This window comes from Mercenaria mercenaria, chromosome 15, assembly GCF_021730395.1.
Source record: "Mercenaria mercenaria strain notata chromosome 15, MADL_Memer_1, whole genome shotgun sequence".
Taxonomy (NCBI): domain Eukaryota; kingdom Metazoa; phylum Mollusca; class Bivalvia; order Venerida; family Veneridae; genus Mercenaria; species Mercenaria mercenaria.
Window position 1 is genome coordinate 56,067,062 of NC_069375.1, and position 19,628 is coordinate 56,086,689.

Below are 19,628 nucleotides of genomic sequence, written 5' to 3' on the forward strand. Positions count from 1 at the left end.
TTCCTGTATTCTGTACCAGTACAAACCCGTTCTCCGCAAGTAACTGCCAACTTCCCCACATGAATTATCAGATGTGGAGGACTAATGATTTCAGACACAATGTCGTTTAACAAATAGTCACGGAGAACATACGCCCCGCCCGAGGATCGAACTCGCGACCCCGCAATCCGTAGACCAACGCTCTTACCTACTGAGCTAAGCGGGCGAGCTTTAATCTAAGTTTAATCTGAAACAGCGATATGCAATTTATATGATATATCAGTTACAACCAGCCAGGTAAATGTGTATTACTAACAGAATCTGAAGGAATGTTTCCATTTAGAATATCTAAGGCAGTTACAACAAAACTGCTCTAAAATATACGCCTCGGTAGCCTTGTGGTAGAGCACTTCGGGTGCGCGAGGCTGTTGGTTCGCTCCCTGGTCGACGTGAAAAGGTGACACTAGCAGCTTCCTCGCCTCGCATGACACTCTCATTCATGGAATGTATAATGGTTCTAGGACAGGCCAATCCGGTGTCGTTATAACATGTCTACAGATAATCCCGAACACAAACAAAGCTCTAAGAAATAAAAAATTTCCAAGACTACTGCTCAACAATTGTAAAATGATTGTAAAATTAAAAAAAAAAACAAGGTAGATACCAGACAGGTACAGGAACGTTCTAAAAGCAGCCTTCCAAAAGCAAAACCTACAGCACGCAGACGTACTCACGACTAACATACATACACAGATATATACACTGGCATAGACAAAAGCAAAATAACACAGCCCCACACCGACGTTAAACGGTTAGTAGCAAAACCAAGACGTGCCTATTTTAATGATGTGTAACCAAGTGACTTTAAGCGCTTACACTGATCTTTCCAATTATGAAATCATAAAGTACAAAGATTAATATTTCCAAAAAAAAAAAACCTTGAATTAACCTTTGACTGGATGGTCGTTTTGTTCACATTAACCATCAACACAGGTCTTTCATAACAACACAATATCCTGGAAGTTAATTATATAAACTAGCTTGGGATAGTCACTGTAACAGCTATCAAGTTCAACAAAAAGTTAAACAGAAACTACGTATTTCATTGGATGTAAAATATTGTTCTACATAAACGACCGCTTATAGAATACAAAAGGAAATGCAATGACTATACTGATATTCAGAAGTATTCGGATGTATCTCCGGTAAGAACATTCTAATATCATAGTTATTTATATTATAATCACTGAAATATCTTTAAGATATATTTTAACGACATAACATGAACTAAATACGTTTGAAACTGTAACATACATGCAGAAGAAGGAAAAATAATAATTTGATTTAAAAAAGGAAAACCTGTGTATAATACATGTAAAAAAAGTATTATATAAGTTTATATTATCATTTAAATAATTATGTATTTTAAAATTCTAGAAAAAAATAAAGTTGTGGATATTCCGTCAATTTGTTTTAACCACTGTTTGGTGTTTTGAAAAACGTTTGTGGAACGATGAACCCTTGGTTTGGTGCATATAATGGTCAATATCGCCCTAGAGGTAAATTACTTTAGATTATACTTGGTTCACCTAATTCATCTAGTTGTCAAAGTAATTATCTAAGAGATATCTTAGAAAGCTAACTTTATTTAAATGTCTTGGCATTGATAAAAACTATTTCGAAGAAAGAGTAATAGAAAATACCACAAAAAATAGTTTCCGTCGTTCATCTAAACCTGCATAACGTATTCCTCTAAAGAGTTGTCAGATAGAGTTGAGTGCGACAACAAATATGTTTTAATGTCTTTAGTTAGAAATATTCCTATCAAATTGTAAACTATGACTATTCTAAAACGTAGACAGAAAACGTTTCTTTCTAAGTACAATTCATATCTTAGGAAGGACTAAATACACATACTTGCAACAAGAATTCTCGTATTCATCAGGACATTCTGGTGCCCCATTGCAACAACATTTAGGACCTCCAGGTATATGTAAAATTTTTAATGCTTCTTTATATTAAAACGAGTTATAACATCTTTTTTTCCTATTATAAGATATGTCCTCAACCATTTTCAGTATTTAATATTTCATCAAATATCACCAACTAAAATAACATAAGAGAATGCAAATTAGACAACAAAACATTATATTAAATAATAATAGCTTGAATACTATTCTGTTAAGAATTGGACTAGAACAGTATGTAGTATAAATTGTAGGATTTAAAGATATCTAAATATTAAATCTTAATTACCATTATAGCTATGCCACCGCAGTCTTTTGGTGAATACGGCGGCGCTCCAGGTGGTTCTTTTGAACAGGCTTTAGTTCCACTAGGTTGGGTTACAAGTCTTTCATTATTTTTATGTTATGTGTAAAACAATTATATACTAGTTCATAGTTATTTGTCAAGGTGACCAAAAGTTTGCATTTTTATCATATTTAAATTGTGTAATTAACGTTTCTTGACTATATAAAAATTGCCGAGCAAATCCTTCTGGCTCTAAACATAGGAATAAAACTAGTTGCTAAATGTTTCTTGTTATATATAATGTTTAGAAAAATTAAATATGTGGCTGCTAAAATGACAGCTGTTTTATGATAGGATTAATTAAACTTAATGAACGATTCGAAACATAATACATATTTATGTAGCCGGAAAAAATCTAACATATAACAGACAATTTAATCTAGAAATTTGAATCACAAAATAAGCATGTAAAGTATGATTTTAAGTATGCCATCAAACACATTTGATGGTAACATGTACCCCAATTCGTCAGGTGCTGCAGCTCTACCGTTTCAACAGCCTTCCGGTCCACCAGGTACGTACATAAAGTTATTGATTGCATTCATATAACAGAATAGTTATCACATGCTCTTTCCAAGATACACAAGTTTTAAAGTTTAATGTTAAAAAAAAATTACTTTGTGCACGATAGATACTCACTTCGTTTGTTGTTATTTTGCTTGGTTTCGTTCTATTCTTCCACAGGATATTTTTACAGACTTTTTTTAAAACTATCACAGCAACAGTCTAAGTGCCATGCTGGTTCAGTAAATGGTCTGTGCGTATTTGGACTCGGTGTTATTATATGAGGGGCTGTCGGAAAATATTCGTGTTTTTTGCCATTTGTCAAAAAACCGTCTTTACTTTAAAAAAAATCATTCTTTTTTCATATGGGTCCCCGCCTATGTCTGTACACGTTTGCCATCATCTTCATTGAATCTTTTATGTTTCCGCTGTAAACCATGAAGGTACCGATTTCAGCTGAAATCACAGCCACATTGGTCTTAAACTTGTTACCAGCGAGCCTTTAATAGATAAAAGTCGCATGGGGCAAGGTCTGTAGTGTACGGAGGGTGATACTAAAATTTTCATTCGAAAGGGTTGAAAAGTTTTAACATAGATGAGGCAGTATGAGAGTGTGCATTATCATGCAAAAGAATGACATTTTAGGGGCAAGTCTAGGACGCAACGTTTCCCACATTTCATTTTCTTTTCAAAACTAGAGATGCTTTTGAGAAAAGCGCATGTCTCCCACAACTGCCCCTATGAAAAATGTTAGTTTCTCTAGATGTTTTAGACGAGTGAATCCAATTAGACGGTCTGGATGAGTGGATCCAATCAGTAATTCAAGGGCCATAAATCAAAAGTGCCTGGGCGGATTTGGCTAGTTATCGAACTTGGGTAAGGTCTTGTGGCCAAACACATTTTATTCAAGTTTGGTGATGATCGGATGAGAAATGTTCGGCTTAGAGAGCGGACAAGAATAAACAGACGGACTTTTTCGGTAATTCAAGGGCCGTAACTCTAAAATGCCTAAATCGAATTGGCTAGTTATCGAACTTGGCCGAGGTCTCATGGTCAAACACATTTTGGTCAAGTTTGGTGAAGATCGGATGAGAAATGTTCGACTTAGAGTGCGGACAAGAGTAAAAAGGCCGATTTTTCGATAATTCAATGACTGTAACTCCAAAATGCCTGGACCGGTTTGGCTATTTATCGAACTTGGCCGAGGTCTTATGGTCAAACACATTTTGTTCAAGTTTGGTGAAAATCGGATGAGAAATGTTCGACTTAGAGTGCGGACAAGCTTTGTGACACACACACACACACACACACACACACACACACACACTGGAGTAAATCCATATGTCTCCCACACTACTGTGTGGTGGGAGAAATAATTACTTCTGAGTAGTATCAAGCAATCACAAGTTGTCATTTTAACATGAAATGAGCCAGTATTATTCCATGTGAGTAATAGAAAACCACAAAAAAAAAAAAAAAAAAAACAATCGGCATAACCTTGCAAGTAGAGACAGCTTAAACGTCTTGGATCATGGATATATCCACGGCAGTTTATGTCACCCTGTTCAAAAAAAGTCATCATGAATATAACCGACTTAAAATCAGACACATAGAATCAACAAACACCTACCGTCTTGCTTAAACATGAACGACCTTCAACGTACACTTATGTACTTGTATGTTAATTCATGTTGAGATACCTAGAAACATTCTACACGTTTGGATCAAAAACATTTCTACAATGCAGAATTTGATTAATCCTGATTTTTCAAATCATCAGAATATACTTAGAAAATTCAGCAAATAAAAATGATACGGTCGTGCGCTTAGTTTTTTGCTAGACTGACACATTTTTTTATAAAGGGAGTCTATGGGAAAATCACAACTTCTATTTCTGTTTTTCTACAATGTAGATTTTAATAAAACTTCTCACAGTCGTAAATAAATATATGGTTTATAATATGGTAAAATAAAATGTCTAGGTCCGTGTGCTTATTTTTGAGCTGTTTGACCAAACTTAAAGTGAACCGTAAATTTCATGATAATTTAAGATACTATTTTAAATTATTTAACGTCACAGATGTTTTAATATCATAAATTAACTTTAGAGCATTAGTAACAGTGCCATTGAAATAAACTTACTCACGGGTTACCATTAATTCATAAAATGATTTTCATTTCCGTACGCCGAATCCAGGCTTTATTCTACGTTTTCCGGAAAAAATGACGTTACGCCATTACTCCCGGTTTATTAAACGTGCAAAACTACCTTAAGCAGTAGTACTTGAACTTGTCCCCACCTCCTCTCCCCCCCCCCCCCCTCCCCACAACCACCTCCCACCCCCTTTATAACACAAAGTATCCTTGAATGTATGTATTTAAAGTCTATTTATATTTTGATACCTAGAAACATGATGTAACGAGACTAGTTTCATGGAAGTTAAAAGTTTTCCTTATTTAACAAAAGACGAAGGCCTTGAAGATATCGCTTTACTTACGTTGAAGTATGACTAAATGTTATCTACAAGTTTGTTATTTCAGTGTTTTGTCTACACGAAAATGATTAACCTGTTATCTAATCGAGACGGTGTATACATACGTGATCAAATCAATTCGGTGATGGTTAAGCGAGTATGTCAACAACAAGGAAGCAAATTGGAAATAAAAATATTTATAAACGCATATCTGAAAGAAGCTTATGACTTTTTCACCGTTTCTTAATTATTTATATATACATTTATTATACATTTTGTATCAACGCACAAAAACATTTAGTTCTTAATTATAGACATCATTTTAATCATTTTATTGCAGTTGCCGGTGAACCGAACATTTAACTTACTTCAATAATACTTTTTAGATATTATATGAATGTCGAGTGTGAATTACACGTTGCATTTCTTTCGCTATTTAGATATTTATTTGTTAGGCAATATTTACGGCTTTGTTTGTAATCGTTCAGTTTCCATGAACCCCGAGAAAAAAATAATTTCTTTATGTTAATTTGTAAACAAGATTTTATCATACACTCCACAAATTATGTTGTATTTAACATTAAAATCAGCTTCCAGGCTATTCTGTTCACCATAGGAGATAATTGTGTATTCATCTAAGAAACGTTCTCCCTGACTGTATGCGTACCTCGTCAAAACAACGGCCCGTTATCACTAAGCAGCGTTGTTGTAACTTTGGCGCATTTCCTTTCGATCATTATTTATACAAAATGAACGTCATGATTTTCAATGGAAAAGTATAGAATGTATGAATGTAAATATAGTCGTTTGGCACCGTAAATATTACATGAGACAGAAGAAAATCGACATATCGTAAATGTTTTAAAATATGTATTTTCTACAATAAATACTGTAGATCCGTGGAAACTGCTTTTCCGAACTGTCAAACGTATCTAAACTTCCTTCTTTTAAAGTATCAAGACACGGAGGATTTTACGGTCACCGGAGAAAATCTGATATGGGAGTATGACAGGCTATAAAACAATATTTAAAACAACTTTCCTCAACATAAAATACCTTCAGTTTTTTGCCGAAGTGACAGAAATGTCGGCCATTTTTGCCATGCACACCGTCATTCAAAGTTATGTGATTCTTCACACAGCTTAATATTTAAACTGAAAAAATATTACTTGTTGATCATATAAATAGTTACAGTATTTGTTCGTAGTAAGATTTATGAATAACCTTAATATTTTAGGATACGGTAATACAGGATTTAAAACCAGAGAACTCTACACTAGGGATGGTTTTGGAGAAAGATATGAACGATATGAGGCGTGTTTTCCTGCCCCACCAATCCAACCATATATTGACGAACCCCCAAAACTAATGGCTCCTCGAAGGAAAAATTATTTTGACGGTAAATAAACAATTATATGACCATGACATTTTTCTGTATGTATTACCTAAACAAATGCATAACAAAAGGAATAAACATTTGTATGTGTCACAATGCATGAATGTAAATATAATCGTTTTGCACCGTAAAATTTACATGAGACAGAAGAAAATCGACATCTCGTAAATGTTTTAAAATATGTATTTTCTACAATAAATAGTGTAGATCCATGGAAACTGCTTTTCCGAACTATTAAACGTATCTAAAGTATCAAAACATGGAGGAGTTTACAGTCACCGGAGAAAATCTGATAGGGGAGTATGACAGGCTGTAAAACAATATTTAAAGCAATTTTCCTCAACATAAAATACCTTGAGTTTTCTGCCATGCACACCGTCATTCAGTGTTATGTGAATCCTCACACATGTGGTTTACACACAAGTCTGCTTAAATGTTTACATCATAAAGTTCTACTTCGGTGGCTTTACTTTAGAAAAGAAAATATTTAAGCAGGATTTTAAATCCAGCGATAGAGTAAGAGACAGTAACATTAAAACGATTTCCGTTCATTTGAAACTACTTCTTGGTTTTATACTCGTAAGACTCAAGCATTGTCTTTTAAATACATCCTGCAACTATTCTAGTTCACATCTATAATCAGTAAAGCCTTTTAAAAAATGCGTCATTAGAGCTTAATACTTGAACTGAAAAAATATTACTTGTTGGTCATATAGATAGTTACAGTATTTGTTCATAGTAAGATTTATGAATAACCTTAATATTTTAGGATACGGTAATACAGGATTTGAAACCAGAGAACTCTACACTAGGGATGGTTTTGGGGAAAGATATGAACGATATGAGGCGTGTTTTCCTGCCCCACCAATCCAACCATATATTGACGAACCCCCAAAACTAATGGCTCCTCGATGGAAAAATTATTTTGACGGTAAATAAACAATTATATGACCATGACATTTTTCTGTTTGTATCACCTAAACAAATGCATAACAAAAGGAATAAACATTTGTATGTGTCACAATGCATGAATGTAAATATAATCGTTTTGCACCGTAAAATTTACATGAGACAGAAGAAAATCGACATCTCGTAAATGTTTTAAAATATGTATTTTCTACAATAAATACTGTAGATCCATGGAAACTGCATTTCCGAACTATCAAACGACTGCTTTAACAGTGTTTTCCGTATAATTGTTTGGTTTGTCAAGTCGAAAGAACATTAAAATGCAGTATGTCATGAAATTCCACTTAAACGATAGTAAATTTGTATCGTATTTGTCGTGTGCATGTCGTCTTTCTTCAGGCCTATAATGTAGCTCCAACTGGTCTCAGTTAAAGGTACTCACACCAGTGGAATTATATTGATAAAGATATATTTGCAGAACAATGTTCCGATGAATCCAGCGCAAGTTCTAAGGAGGAATCCTATCACAATTTCTCGTGTTCCGAAGACTCCGATAATGATTCCGACGACACCAATAATGGATCCGAGGAGGACTCTGATTCTGAATCCGAGGATTCTGATAATGACTCAAAACATTACAAATCATCCCGTAAACAACGTAAGCTGAATTTAATGTAGTTCTACACATTTGATTAACCACAAATGATGGTATAACGTCATTTATCCGGATAACGAAGAATTACATGTAAGTCTAAATTCGGCGTACAGTAATGAAAGCCATTAATAATCATTAATGGCAAGTCGTAAGTAAATTTACTAAAATGGTAAAGTACTTTCTTTCTAAAGTTAAAATATTATATTAAAACATCTAGCACATTATATAATTCAAAATAATGTCTTAAATCCAGCTTGAAATTTGCGGACTACTTTAATCATGGACAAAAACCTCACAACAAGCACATTGACCTATGCATTTTATTTTACAAAGTTACAGGCCATGTGTTTATTTTCAATTTTGAGAAGATACATGAAAATCTACTTTGTAGAAAAAAGTCTATATTGCGAACATTTTGTGACAATTGTGATTTTTCCCCACAGACACCCATTATGAAAACTTCAAAACAGTCTAGCAAAAATTTAAGCACACGGCCCTATCTTTTTGGTTTGTTGGATGTTTTAGTATATACTGAAGTTTTGAAAAACAGGGTTTAATCCAATTCTACATTGTAGGAAAAAAATTGATTCAAACGTGCAGAACTAGATTTACCATAAGTTTTGAAAACACAATTTTATTATCACCTATTGTTTTAAAGAAACTGTACATTCTAAAATTCGAAAAAAAAAATGTAAATGATGTTAAAATGTATAAGAATAACTGAGGAGGAAATTTATATCTATGTAAACAAAGTATATTGTATTTTATATGAAATTAAATACATGTATAAATAAATTTCGATCTTATACACATATCACGCGTGCAGTAATCGATATAAGACATTAATCACACAGCGATCCATTTAATGTCCACTTGTCTTTAGGACTGCAAAATGAACAATGTTTATATTAATTGCTTTCATCAGATTAATTGCATGTATTTCATTAATAACCTCAAAAGCACATTTCTTCCATCTTATAATTATTTGTAGAATGTTAAGCTGACATTTAATCTTCATCTCATTTATGTCGATATTTGAGTTCATAATACTGAATAATAAGAAGTAAGTATTTTAAAACTTAAATAACAGCGATGATAAGGGTTATATTCCTTATGTGTGAAAACATGAGTTATACAAATATGTTTTGATATATATTTACAGTCAAACGATCATCATAATAATAGAGTAAAAATTGATGTGTGAATTATAAATAGATATGTTTATATTATTTTACATTACTTTCTGGGCTCGACAATGTTATATTTTCTGGTTCTCTTGTCCTCATGGCGTTCATTCATTCTCTGTATAGGCCCGTGCTAGGAGGGCATGAGAGGTATTTTATATTTCGTTATCCTGAGGTAAAGAATCAAAGAGTCACTCTGCTATTACTTTGTTTGATCTGAAAGAATTTAATTCTATTACAGTAGTATTTTTAAGTAATATAAATATCAAAAAAGACATCGATGATGGTCCCATTATATCATTTTGTAAGTTTGATTTACCTATTTCCACACGCTATTATTAACTGTCTAATAGACTGTTTGTTTATACATTACATGTATATAACTGCCTAGTTGTTGATGACTATGCACTTAACGAATCTTGTATCGCCCCCTCGTTTTGCAATAGCTTCCACATTACAAATAGTATAAAAAGTCTAAAGTGATGGTGGTGGAAGACCCTAGATGCCTCTCCGTGCATTATTTCATCACGAGCGGGCACCTGGGTAGAACCACCGACCTTTCGTAAGCCAGCTGGATGGTTTCCTCACATGAAGAATTAAATGCCCCCAATGAGGCCCGAACACACATCGACAAGGGGCAAGTGATTTGAAGTCAGCGATCTTAACCAATTGGCCACGGAGCACCACGCCCCCTCAATATCCTTATAAATAATATTTGAATTTTATGTTTAAACAGAAGATTCATGTGTTGTTCTATGACCTTTCAAAAATGGGTTATTTTCGTAAAAGCAATAAAATGATATGATTTTAAAATTCGATTTTGTTGAAACTTCTATATTCCATTTAGACATATTTGTTTAAACGTATGTACAGATCCATAAATGTACTACTTGTAATACGAAATATATTGCAAAGAGTTATCAAAAGGGCGTTTAAAATTCGATCAGTCTATTCATTATTTAAAATCTTTTGTATGTGTTATGACATCATTTTACACATGAAACATTAAAAGTCTAAGTATGTGCATACACTGCTCATGTGATTTTGGTTTTTGTTAATGTATCTTTGCATTATATTCAATGTGTCTAATAAATATAGCCTATATTCATCTCTTGGTGTGTTTAAAAATATTACTCCAATTTTTATAAGCCTGTCTACAAAATGTACGATTCCGTAAAAGAGGGCTAGAATTGATTTTGGCGGTACTGTATGATACTGAAGACATTTGCTTGTTTGTTTTGATGTTAGATAGATCAAAATGTCTTTCATCGAGCGAATATCAGTTGTACGTTTTAGAAGCCAGCATTTCACAGCTGATGTTCTCAAGTGATGGTTACAAATAAGTTTCCCTTTTTATACCTTTATAAAACTATACCAGTGTTACAGGGTTAGCTCGGCGCCATATTAATGATAACAGTCCGAGGCCCTAAGGGTCTATCCCAGTAAACAACAGACGTTGTATTGACGTTGTATCGACGTTGGACCCCGACGTTGGATCAACGTCGGATTATAGTTCTATTTGAAAGATTTTAGACGTCATTATCCGACGTCGATACAAGGTTGTGAATCTAACATATATCAAACCATGATGCAACCTTAACCCAACCGAAATTCAACCATAGCCCAACTTGTTAACGACTGCATTCTACTCATAATTTAACTACAATAATAGTAGGTCAAACTCCTCTATATCCAATTTATTCAACCGTTTACTAAAGTAGTACAGCAACAGATTCTGAAAACAGCGGTTAAAAGACAGTCAATACATGGTTAGTCATAGTAATAGCAATACACAATACATAATACATGTTCTCATAAGTACCGTACATTCTCAATTAGACTATATCAACAAACGCGTCTAGTGGCCAAATAACCTATTTGTCCTATAACGTATAGAATACTTATTAACACATATAGTTACACATATAGTTACACATAAAACATCTTGTAACTTACCACCTAAGAGACAAATGATCTGTACAATTCTCAAACAGGCTTCATTCTTACCAGTGACTGTTACTTAATACTGCTAAGTTAAATGTTAGCAGTGAAAGGAATGTGATTGTAGAAATACAAATGTCACTCTGAAACTCACGTCTTTATAAATCATGAAATTCACAATAATTATTCTAAAGTTACTAAACTCAAAGTGAACCTAATACAAAGACTTAATTCCCTATACGATAAATCAATCAATAAGCCACAACAGGACAAATACAAACCATTGGAAATACATTTTCTGACCACTGGTAAAAACTCATCTTCCCAACAAAGTCTAATATGGCTGATTGACCAGTATTTTCAAAGAGGTCACAGGTCAATTAAAAACCACCAAACCGCGGTAAGACAGATAACTATTGACAGGTTAGTGATACAAGGTGAACAAGGTTGACGGAGTTGTCTCCTTATGAAATCTTAAGTTTTAATAAAAACTCACCCGGTTACATACTTCCCTGTCCTGATAAATGACGTCTCGTCATTTGTTGTACAAGTCTCAGGTCTGTCCATACCTAAGTCTATAAATATATAACTACTGTAACACTACTGTAGTTCTAACTCAAAGCTTGTATGAGAAATACTCTGACTTACACTTATACTTACTAAGTCATAGGTTGTATGAGTAATACTTTACTTACATGTTGCACTACATGTACTGTCAAACATGCCTCTCTATTTGGTTTACTTGTAATCTCTACTCCCCTTGATTGAAATGTGACCTCGCATTTAGATATAAAACAATATCGTTTTTATTTAAAATTTCATAAAATACAGTTATGTTTAAAATATCACATTTCATAATTCATTGTTTGTCATTTCATAACAGTAATGTTTATCGTTTCATAATGCTTTTAATAGTCTATGTGCATCTTCTGTATATACCTGATTCCATAAGGACATTCATGACTTGAATCTTGTAATTATACGGTCTTACTATCATGGAGTACATCTGATAATCTTCAAGCTTCACTGGTAGTTTCTGAGAGTTTGGAGGCCTGTTTAGGGGGTGGCTGTGGATCTAGTCTTACTACGGTATCTTTTACGGGTTGGGCTTTATCATTTTCATTGTCAACATTGTCTGTCTTCTGTTCTACAGGCTTCTCATCTGTTGATTCTGCTTCCGTATCTATCGGCTCATCATTCCTGTCTTGTGTTATCTCTGCTGTTTCTATTTCTGTTACATCTCCATCAATTGCTCCTTCGGCAATTATCTTTTCATGGTCATCAAAGTGACTCTCATTTACTGCTCCTTCTGTATCTAGTACTTAATCCAGAATAATATTTGCATCTTCGGCTTCTTTAACACTATTTCCTAATGTTTAATCTGCAGATCCTGATTCTGAAGGAATATGGGAGTCCCCAATTTTATTTGTACTTTCTACAAATAATTCTTCCTTATCTGAGTCATCCTCTGAAATTTCTCTGACGTCGGTTGAATACAGTTAACTTCACTTCTATCAATAGATGCATCCTCTTCCATATCTTTTGTCACAGAAATCGTTTCGAACTCCTCTTAATCATCTTCTTATATTCTATGTTTAACAGGGTGAAGGTGATTTATATGCAGAGTATTCTCTCTCTTTGTCTTTAATGACCTCAACTTGAGGACAGGAATGTATGTTCTAGGTTGCTCTATGTTTCTTCTTTGAATTTGTCTTAGATCTTATGTTTGCCCTTGAATGTCATGATTTTCACCAGAACTTTGCTTTACCTTTGATATCGTAGTATTTGTTTTGTTCTGCTCTTGCTTTGTCGTTGTGTTCTTTTACAATACATTTTGTCTTCTTCATGCGATCTTTCAAGTCTTCTAGATATTCCTGGGTGCTCTTTTTTGGTGTTGCTATTTTCTGTTGCCTGTTCAAACATGGCATCAATTGGTAACTTTGCTTTCCGGCCGAACATAAGTTCGAATGGTGCAACATTTGTTGACTCATGTGGAGTGCAATTGTATGCACACACTAGGGAAGGTACATATCTCTTCCTGTTTCTGTGTAGTTTCTAGTGTACCTAACGTGTTAAATAGACTTCTATTGAAGCGCTCTGAGGCAGCACTATAAAGTTGGGCATTGTGCTCACTGCTACAAGTAGACACCGAGATTCGTAGATCTGCGAACTCCCTATTGAGCTAAGCGGGCGGTCTCTAGCTTTTATATTGGTAAAATTTACTTAATGTCTTGAGAAAAGGGTCTCTCAGAGGTAAAATAGTAATAGGAGAGATCGCCATGACATCACACATTAACATCTGTTTATCTTGTGGTGGGTAAAACAAATGTTTTACATCGTTTGTGTATGGGGTCAAAATATTTCTTTTTGATAACTTTTTCTCTCATTTATGGATTCTTAAAATTCAGAAATATTTGAAATACTTACAATTTTCATATGTTCGTATTCAAAAATCATTTTAAGATTAATAACCGTTTTGAATGACATATACTTTTAATAGCGCACGTAGTGATGTTCAAAACTTTTAGATAAAACACAGTTACATGTAGTTAAGCGTTTATAATTAATCAATTTTATTTCTTTATTTCGAAACAATAACTGAAAGTAATTAATAAATTGCTTGTTTTATAACCTTTCCATTGATTAAAATAATTATTGATATAATTTGTAATTTTTAGACATTAGCAAAACATGACTGTTTACTAAAAAACATGGACGTTCGTCGAATGCCCATCCGATCACTTTCTTATCAGTTCTAAAAATAGAAAATTCAATGGATTTGTATACAAACACAATTTCTCCTATTAGGGGATTTATCACCGGCGCGAAGCGCCGGGGATGAAAATCCCCGAGACGGTAACGTCCGTATATAGATATTCGTCTTTGCTGTTTGCATATACTGAGGCAATTTTTTCGATGTTTTCCGGTTCCGGTTTATGTAAAATCCGCTGACTGGTTGTCTTTATGAACATCCGAGCACCCCGAATCAGTCATAGAAACTCGTAAACCGCGCTAACATGATTATTTTACTTCTTTTTCGTAATGAAAACTGTACATGCAACTGAAAAACACTTTTAAAACAGTAAGGAAGTGTAAAGACCGTCAAGTTCCTGCGTGGAGTGCAAACAAACAAAACAAAATTCTAAAAGCTAGTGCGAGAACGCTGAATGACGTCCGTAAATTTTGCAAAGTATGATATTCGCTGTAAGAGGTATGATGACACTAAATGTAAACTACAGTTTAGAGCAAAGTTTCACTTTCTTGAGCGTTGAATATTTCTTTCTAAGCGGATATATAAAAGATAAATCCCCAATGCTAGGCGGTGCCTTAATTCATATTACATCACCATGAAGTTGTTCTGGTATGGAAGAGTGTCGCAGACAACAGCTTTGGGCTCTTCATGTGATATCATCAACTTTTCCAGTCTCCATACATTTCGTGAAATATATTAAAGATGAAAGATATTCAAATTCTGCTGCAATACGACTGCACACTTCCCACTAAGTAATTTCTGTTTATAATCTCCAATATGAATATTGTGTCCCTTTATTTTTTATTTTTATTTTTTTTTTAAATTTTGTAAGCAAAGTCATTTCTAGAATTCTGCACATACTTATTTGTTTTCAATATTTTTAGTCCGGACACAGTTGAATATAACAGTTTAACAATACAATATTACATGCTAAAATCATACTCATTAGCGGCATAAGTGCAGTTTAAATACTGAACTTATTTCTTTTACACGAGATTCCGTAAAACACACAGAGAAGACAATTCCTTTGAAATAAACTAGACACAACCAAAACTTCATGGGAAGAAATTCATCCTGTAATTCGATAATGTTCATCGTTAAGATTATACACCTTTACTGATATTTACCAAGTGTAATTCACGTAATAAATCATTTCAATGGAATTTCAAATCATTCCGCATATTGAGACGTGTATGTTTCATATTTGACCTACTAGTAATATTTCGACTCTGAGATAATCTTCACCCAGTAAGTCTTTGGGCTCAATGACGACCTCACTTTGGGAATGCTTAAGTTCGGTTAAATGTGCTGTTGTTAATGAGAAAGGCAATTCAATAATTCTTATATTTATATCATTCAACAAAATAAGTAAATTTATCAAATGTTCTTATCTAAGGCGTCATACATTGGCGTTAACGTCCATTCGCAGATTTTCCGTTTTCTCTCTCGATCTTCGCTGTCTTTAAGCAATTCTTGACCATTTGAGAATCGTTTGTACTACTTGAAGATAAAGACACAGATGACTGAACATTGTTGTGGTGTCTGCTTCGTTAGTTTATGAATTTCAGTCGTCGTTCGCCTAAATTTCTCCATAACTAAGCAACTGTCTCATTATCTATGCGAGTCGATGACGACATTACAAGCATTATAACCAGTTATACTCACATAGTTTAGACGTTGTTTTCTTCCGCCTCTCACGTCAAAATGACGCCATACTCTAGATGCATGTCGCCCTGACGTGTAGCTGCACTTTAACGTAGTTTTGGGTAAACAAGTATATCATTAGTGCGCACATTAGCGATCGAATTCAAGTCAAGACAGATCAAAAAGCGACTGCGCCTGTTATGCGTAGCTATGGTAAAAAACGTCCGACGTGCTTCGCCTATCCGGAAAAAAACATTTTACAAAAAATATATGACCAAATTACAGAAAGATTTCGAATTTCAACGATGTATTTCACTTTGCTCTTTACACAATATGAAACATTTGACAGCAGAAATGTTTTAATAACCCTCGTACGTTAGTCCTTTATTATTGACGAATATAATTATTATTTTAAAATAATGTTCAAAGTATTGTTTGCAAATTTTCTGCATCACCCTTTTGTACATGATGCATAACTTGTTCTGTCTTACAGCTTAATCCTCTATCAAATCTGAGAGAGAGAGACGGACCCTAAGTTGCCATGGTTACAAACACGTATTATAAATGTTCCCAATGAATTCGAGTTTTAATCATTATCCTGAATATTTTAAAATGTATGAATATTATTTTCAAAAGTAATTACACAATTTTGAAAATAGCTAGACAACAACCAAAATTCAATAACAATTATGAATATTTTCGAAAGTGCAAAAAGTATCATTTACAAGGTTTATTCCATTTTCATGAATTTTGGAACCCTAGTAAATGCATTGCACTTTGAAAATACAATAGAAATGCTATAACCGTCCAGTCTGTTATAAAGAAAGGAAATTATTGGACTTTCGGCATACCGATATATCTAATATCATAGTTCTTTTTCTAACAGTTTATGTTGTAAGTGTTATTGCAGCTTAGAAGAACGAATACGTGCATTATCTCATAGACAAAGACGTTTTTATGACGGCATTGAAACATCCTTTAACAGCTGTCTTTATTTTGTAGGTAAAACGACATCAAAAAGACGTCTTTTCTGGTCACAAATGTCGTAACCATAACACAACCAAATAAATACGTCTTTAAGACGTCTTTTGTTTGCTGGGCTGTTCATGATCAAGATTTTATTTGATCTGCGTCTTCATATCCATCTCCAAGTACCTCAACATTGTAGAGAAAACAATAACAATACAAAACAAAAAGCGTAAAATGCATCTCTGCAGCTACAACATGACAACCTTGCACGCGCTTGTATAGTCAGTATCAGCTAAAATAGCCGCACGGTCCACTAAACCACTGCGATATCTGATACATGATATTTCCACAATGGCTTGACTTCAACATCAGCCACTTCTGGAAAAAACTGCAGAGAATGGCACGCATATAGGATAACCTATGTAGCAATATACACATCTGTTCATGATAAAGATTTTGTTTGATCTACATCTCCATATCCGACTGCGGTTTTATTCTCCAAGTTCCCCGAAATTCTAGACGAAGAAATAACAATACAAAACAAAAACAAAAACAAAAAATAAATTAAAGCAGACATAAAATAGAACAGTTGCGCGCGCTTACCAAGATGTCGTCTGCACCTTATGTCTGTCGCCTGTATATTTCATGGTACGTCTCTGCAGCTACCTAAAATTGATGGGACAGTAAAATTATTAAAATGCACCAAAATATTAAGCTATTCTTATAATTGTGTACAGAAATAAAGAAATAATAGCTTGCTAATGGTAAAAAATATATTGTAGCGGAACGAAATTAAAAAAAAACCCATTTCGACAAACAAGTCGCACCATTTTGACAAAACAACACAAACCGCATCTTTTACAACCGAAATGAAACCATAAAACACGACAAACACTAAATCACTGCCACAAACAACGCAGCAAACACAAAAAAACACCACCACAAACACAACAAATTAACCACTAGAAACAAGTTCCTGACAACAAATAGCGTACACACATTATTACGCAGCAAAAACATGCAAGGTACATGTAGACTGAGTTCTCCATAAGCGCACCTATTATCCAAACTTTTGTATAAATTTAAGTTTTGCCTGAATTCTTTCACATGTCTTAGCAAGGCTTAGTCTATCTAAAGCTATGCGTTTATCATGTGGTCTGTTGCAGGATTTCTCTCACTGCTGTTTGTAGACTTAGACGTTGATCATCAATTTATACCCTTACCTACATGTAAATGTAAGTTTCCATGGTAGTCTGCTGTGTGTAGACACAGAAAGGCATGTGAAAAGAAACAAATCAGTGTTGCTACACACAAGAAAAAATAAAATTACATATCCTTTATGCTCCAGAATATGCTGTATATCTTTGTACGTATGAACGCAGGTCATCCATTTATACCACTGCTAAGATGTAGAAGTGCGTTTCCATAGTAACCCTGTTGAGGCAGAGTGATTAGATATAGAACGGCAAGTGTAAAATCAGAAAGAAATTTATCATAGTGTTTATACAAGAAAGGAAAAGTCAAAATACACACCATATACAATAAAAAATCTGCTGTATCACTGTGTACATCTGAACAGGATCAACAAGTATACCGTTGCCTACATGTAGATGTAAGTTTCCATGGTAAAAAAAAAGAAAAAAAAAACATCAAGTATTGCCAGAAAAAGTAAATATAAACACCCTGTATGCTCGAAAATCTGCTGTTTATGTTAAAACTTTGTACATCTAAACGTCGGGCGTCCATTATACCATTGTCTAGATGTAGAGGTACGTTTCCATGGTAACCCTGTTGAGATTGAGTGTATAGATCCAGAAATGTGAAAAAAAAAACAACTCATATACCAAAGTACTGCCACAATAAAGAAAAAGTAAACGTACACAACCTATATGATTAAAAATCTGCTGTATAACTATGTACATCTGAACGTCGACCATCCATTATGCCTTATCCTAGATGCACTAGCTACTGCCTAAACCCAAACACATATATAAGGAACAACAGGAAAAGACTTCAAAATGTACAGCTTACCTCACTGCTTTTTCAACTAGATTTAATAAATATTTCATGTCTTTGAATGAGTTTATACATAATTTATTTTAGATCGATTGTGAAGCGTGTTCTACAACTTATGTTAATCACTCTCAACACCTCATTCCTGATGGAATCCATCGCCACGAGAGTATTAGAGAAGAAAAGTCAGTTTCCTTTTTAATGCTTAGCGTCAAGCAAGAACTGCACTCCTTCCTCCTCATTTAGAAGCATATTCAACACTTCCTGTTTTCTTTTGGCAGACGCAGGATCAGAACAAACAACGACGTCGAGGGATGGCACAACAGGCGTGCAGAGAAGAATGGGTTGCCGTTCTACCTATTGATCTCTCTACTTTACACTAAAGTAAGCAACATACCGTCGCAACTAAAGCTTATCAAGGAGGAGAAGCTTCGAAGTCACCAACGTAACCAACAGGAAGAGGCCATGAAGAATCTGAACGACCTATGGACGAAATATGGAGATAAAACGGTGAAAGCAGGATATATCCTAAGAAACATCGGTGATCTGGCTCTTCTAATCAAGTAAGTACTTGTGACAGTGGAAGTGAACAAAGTGAACATCGATTCGATTTTGTTTTTGTGTTTGTAAATATAACTACTCTGTTTAGATATGTTCATAAATGTTTTATGTAATCAAAATATAATGTATATTATTGTTTGTAGATACAACTGCTCTATTTCAATTTTATTTCATAGTTGCATTTAATTTGATATTTCTAAACGTTTCGATTTCGTTGTTAGATATATTCATAAATGTTTTATGTAAATATAAAGTATATTCTTGTTCTATGTGTTTGTAAATATAATACTATTATTGCTTTGTTTAAAGTTTATTTCATAATTGCATCTAATTT

The 19,628-nt window shown here is 33.9% G+C and overlaps 1 protein-coding gene and 1 long non-coding RNA gene across 2 annotated transcripts; both read left to right on the plus strand.

The window, feature by feature from the left end:
* The first annotated feature begins 991 nt into the window (after window positions 1-991).
* Window positions 992-4,906, plus strand: LOC128548842 (uncharacterized). Its single transcript, XR_008367248.1, has 4 exons — window positions 992-1,184; window positions 1,417-1,538; window positions 1,877-1,966; window positions 2,244-4,906. It is a non-coding gene; the product is annotated as an uncharacterized LOC128548842 (long non-coding RNA).
* Window positions 4,907-5,070: 164 nt separating this feature from the next.
* LOC128549092 (uncharacterized) lies at window positions 5,071-19,424 on the plus strand. Its single transcript, XM_053525313.1, has 4 exons — window positions 5,071-6,669; window positions 7,436-7,597; window positions 8,054-8,233; window positions 19,015-19,424. The coding sequence occupies exons 1-4, from the start codon at window positions 6,486-6,488 to the stop codon at window positions 19,095-19,097; spliced, it is 609 nt and encodes a 202-aa protein (XP_053381288.1). The 5' UTR covers window positions 5,071-6,485; the 3' UTR covers window positions 19,098-19,424.
* The last annotated feature ends 204 nt before the right edge of the window (window positions 19,425-19,628 follow it).

Coding starts and splice junctions, on each gene's coding strand:
- LOC128549092 (XM_053525313.1), top strand. CDS start 6,486: ATGAATAACCTTAATATTTTAGGATACGGTAATACAGGATTTAAAACC. Junction 6,670..7,435: donor AAGGAAAAATTATTTTGACG/GTAAATAAACAA, acceptor TTAATATTTTAG/GATACGGTAATACAGGATTT. Junction 8,234..19,014: donor CAAATCATCCCGTAAACAAC/GTAAGCTGAATT, acceptor TTCTTTTGGCAG/ACGCAGGATCAGAACAAACA.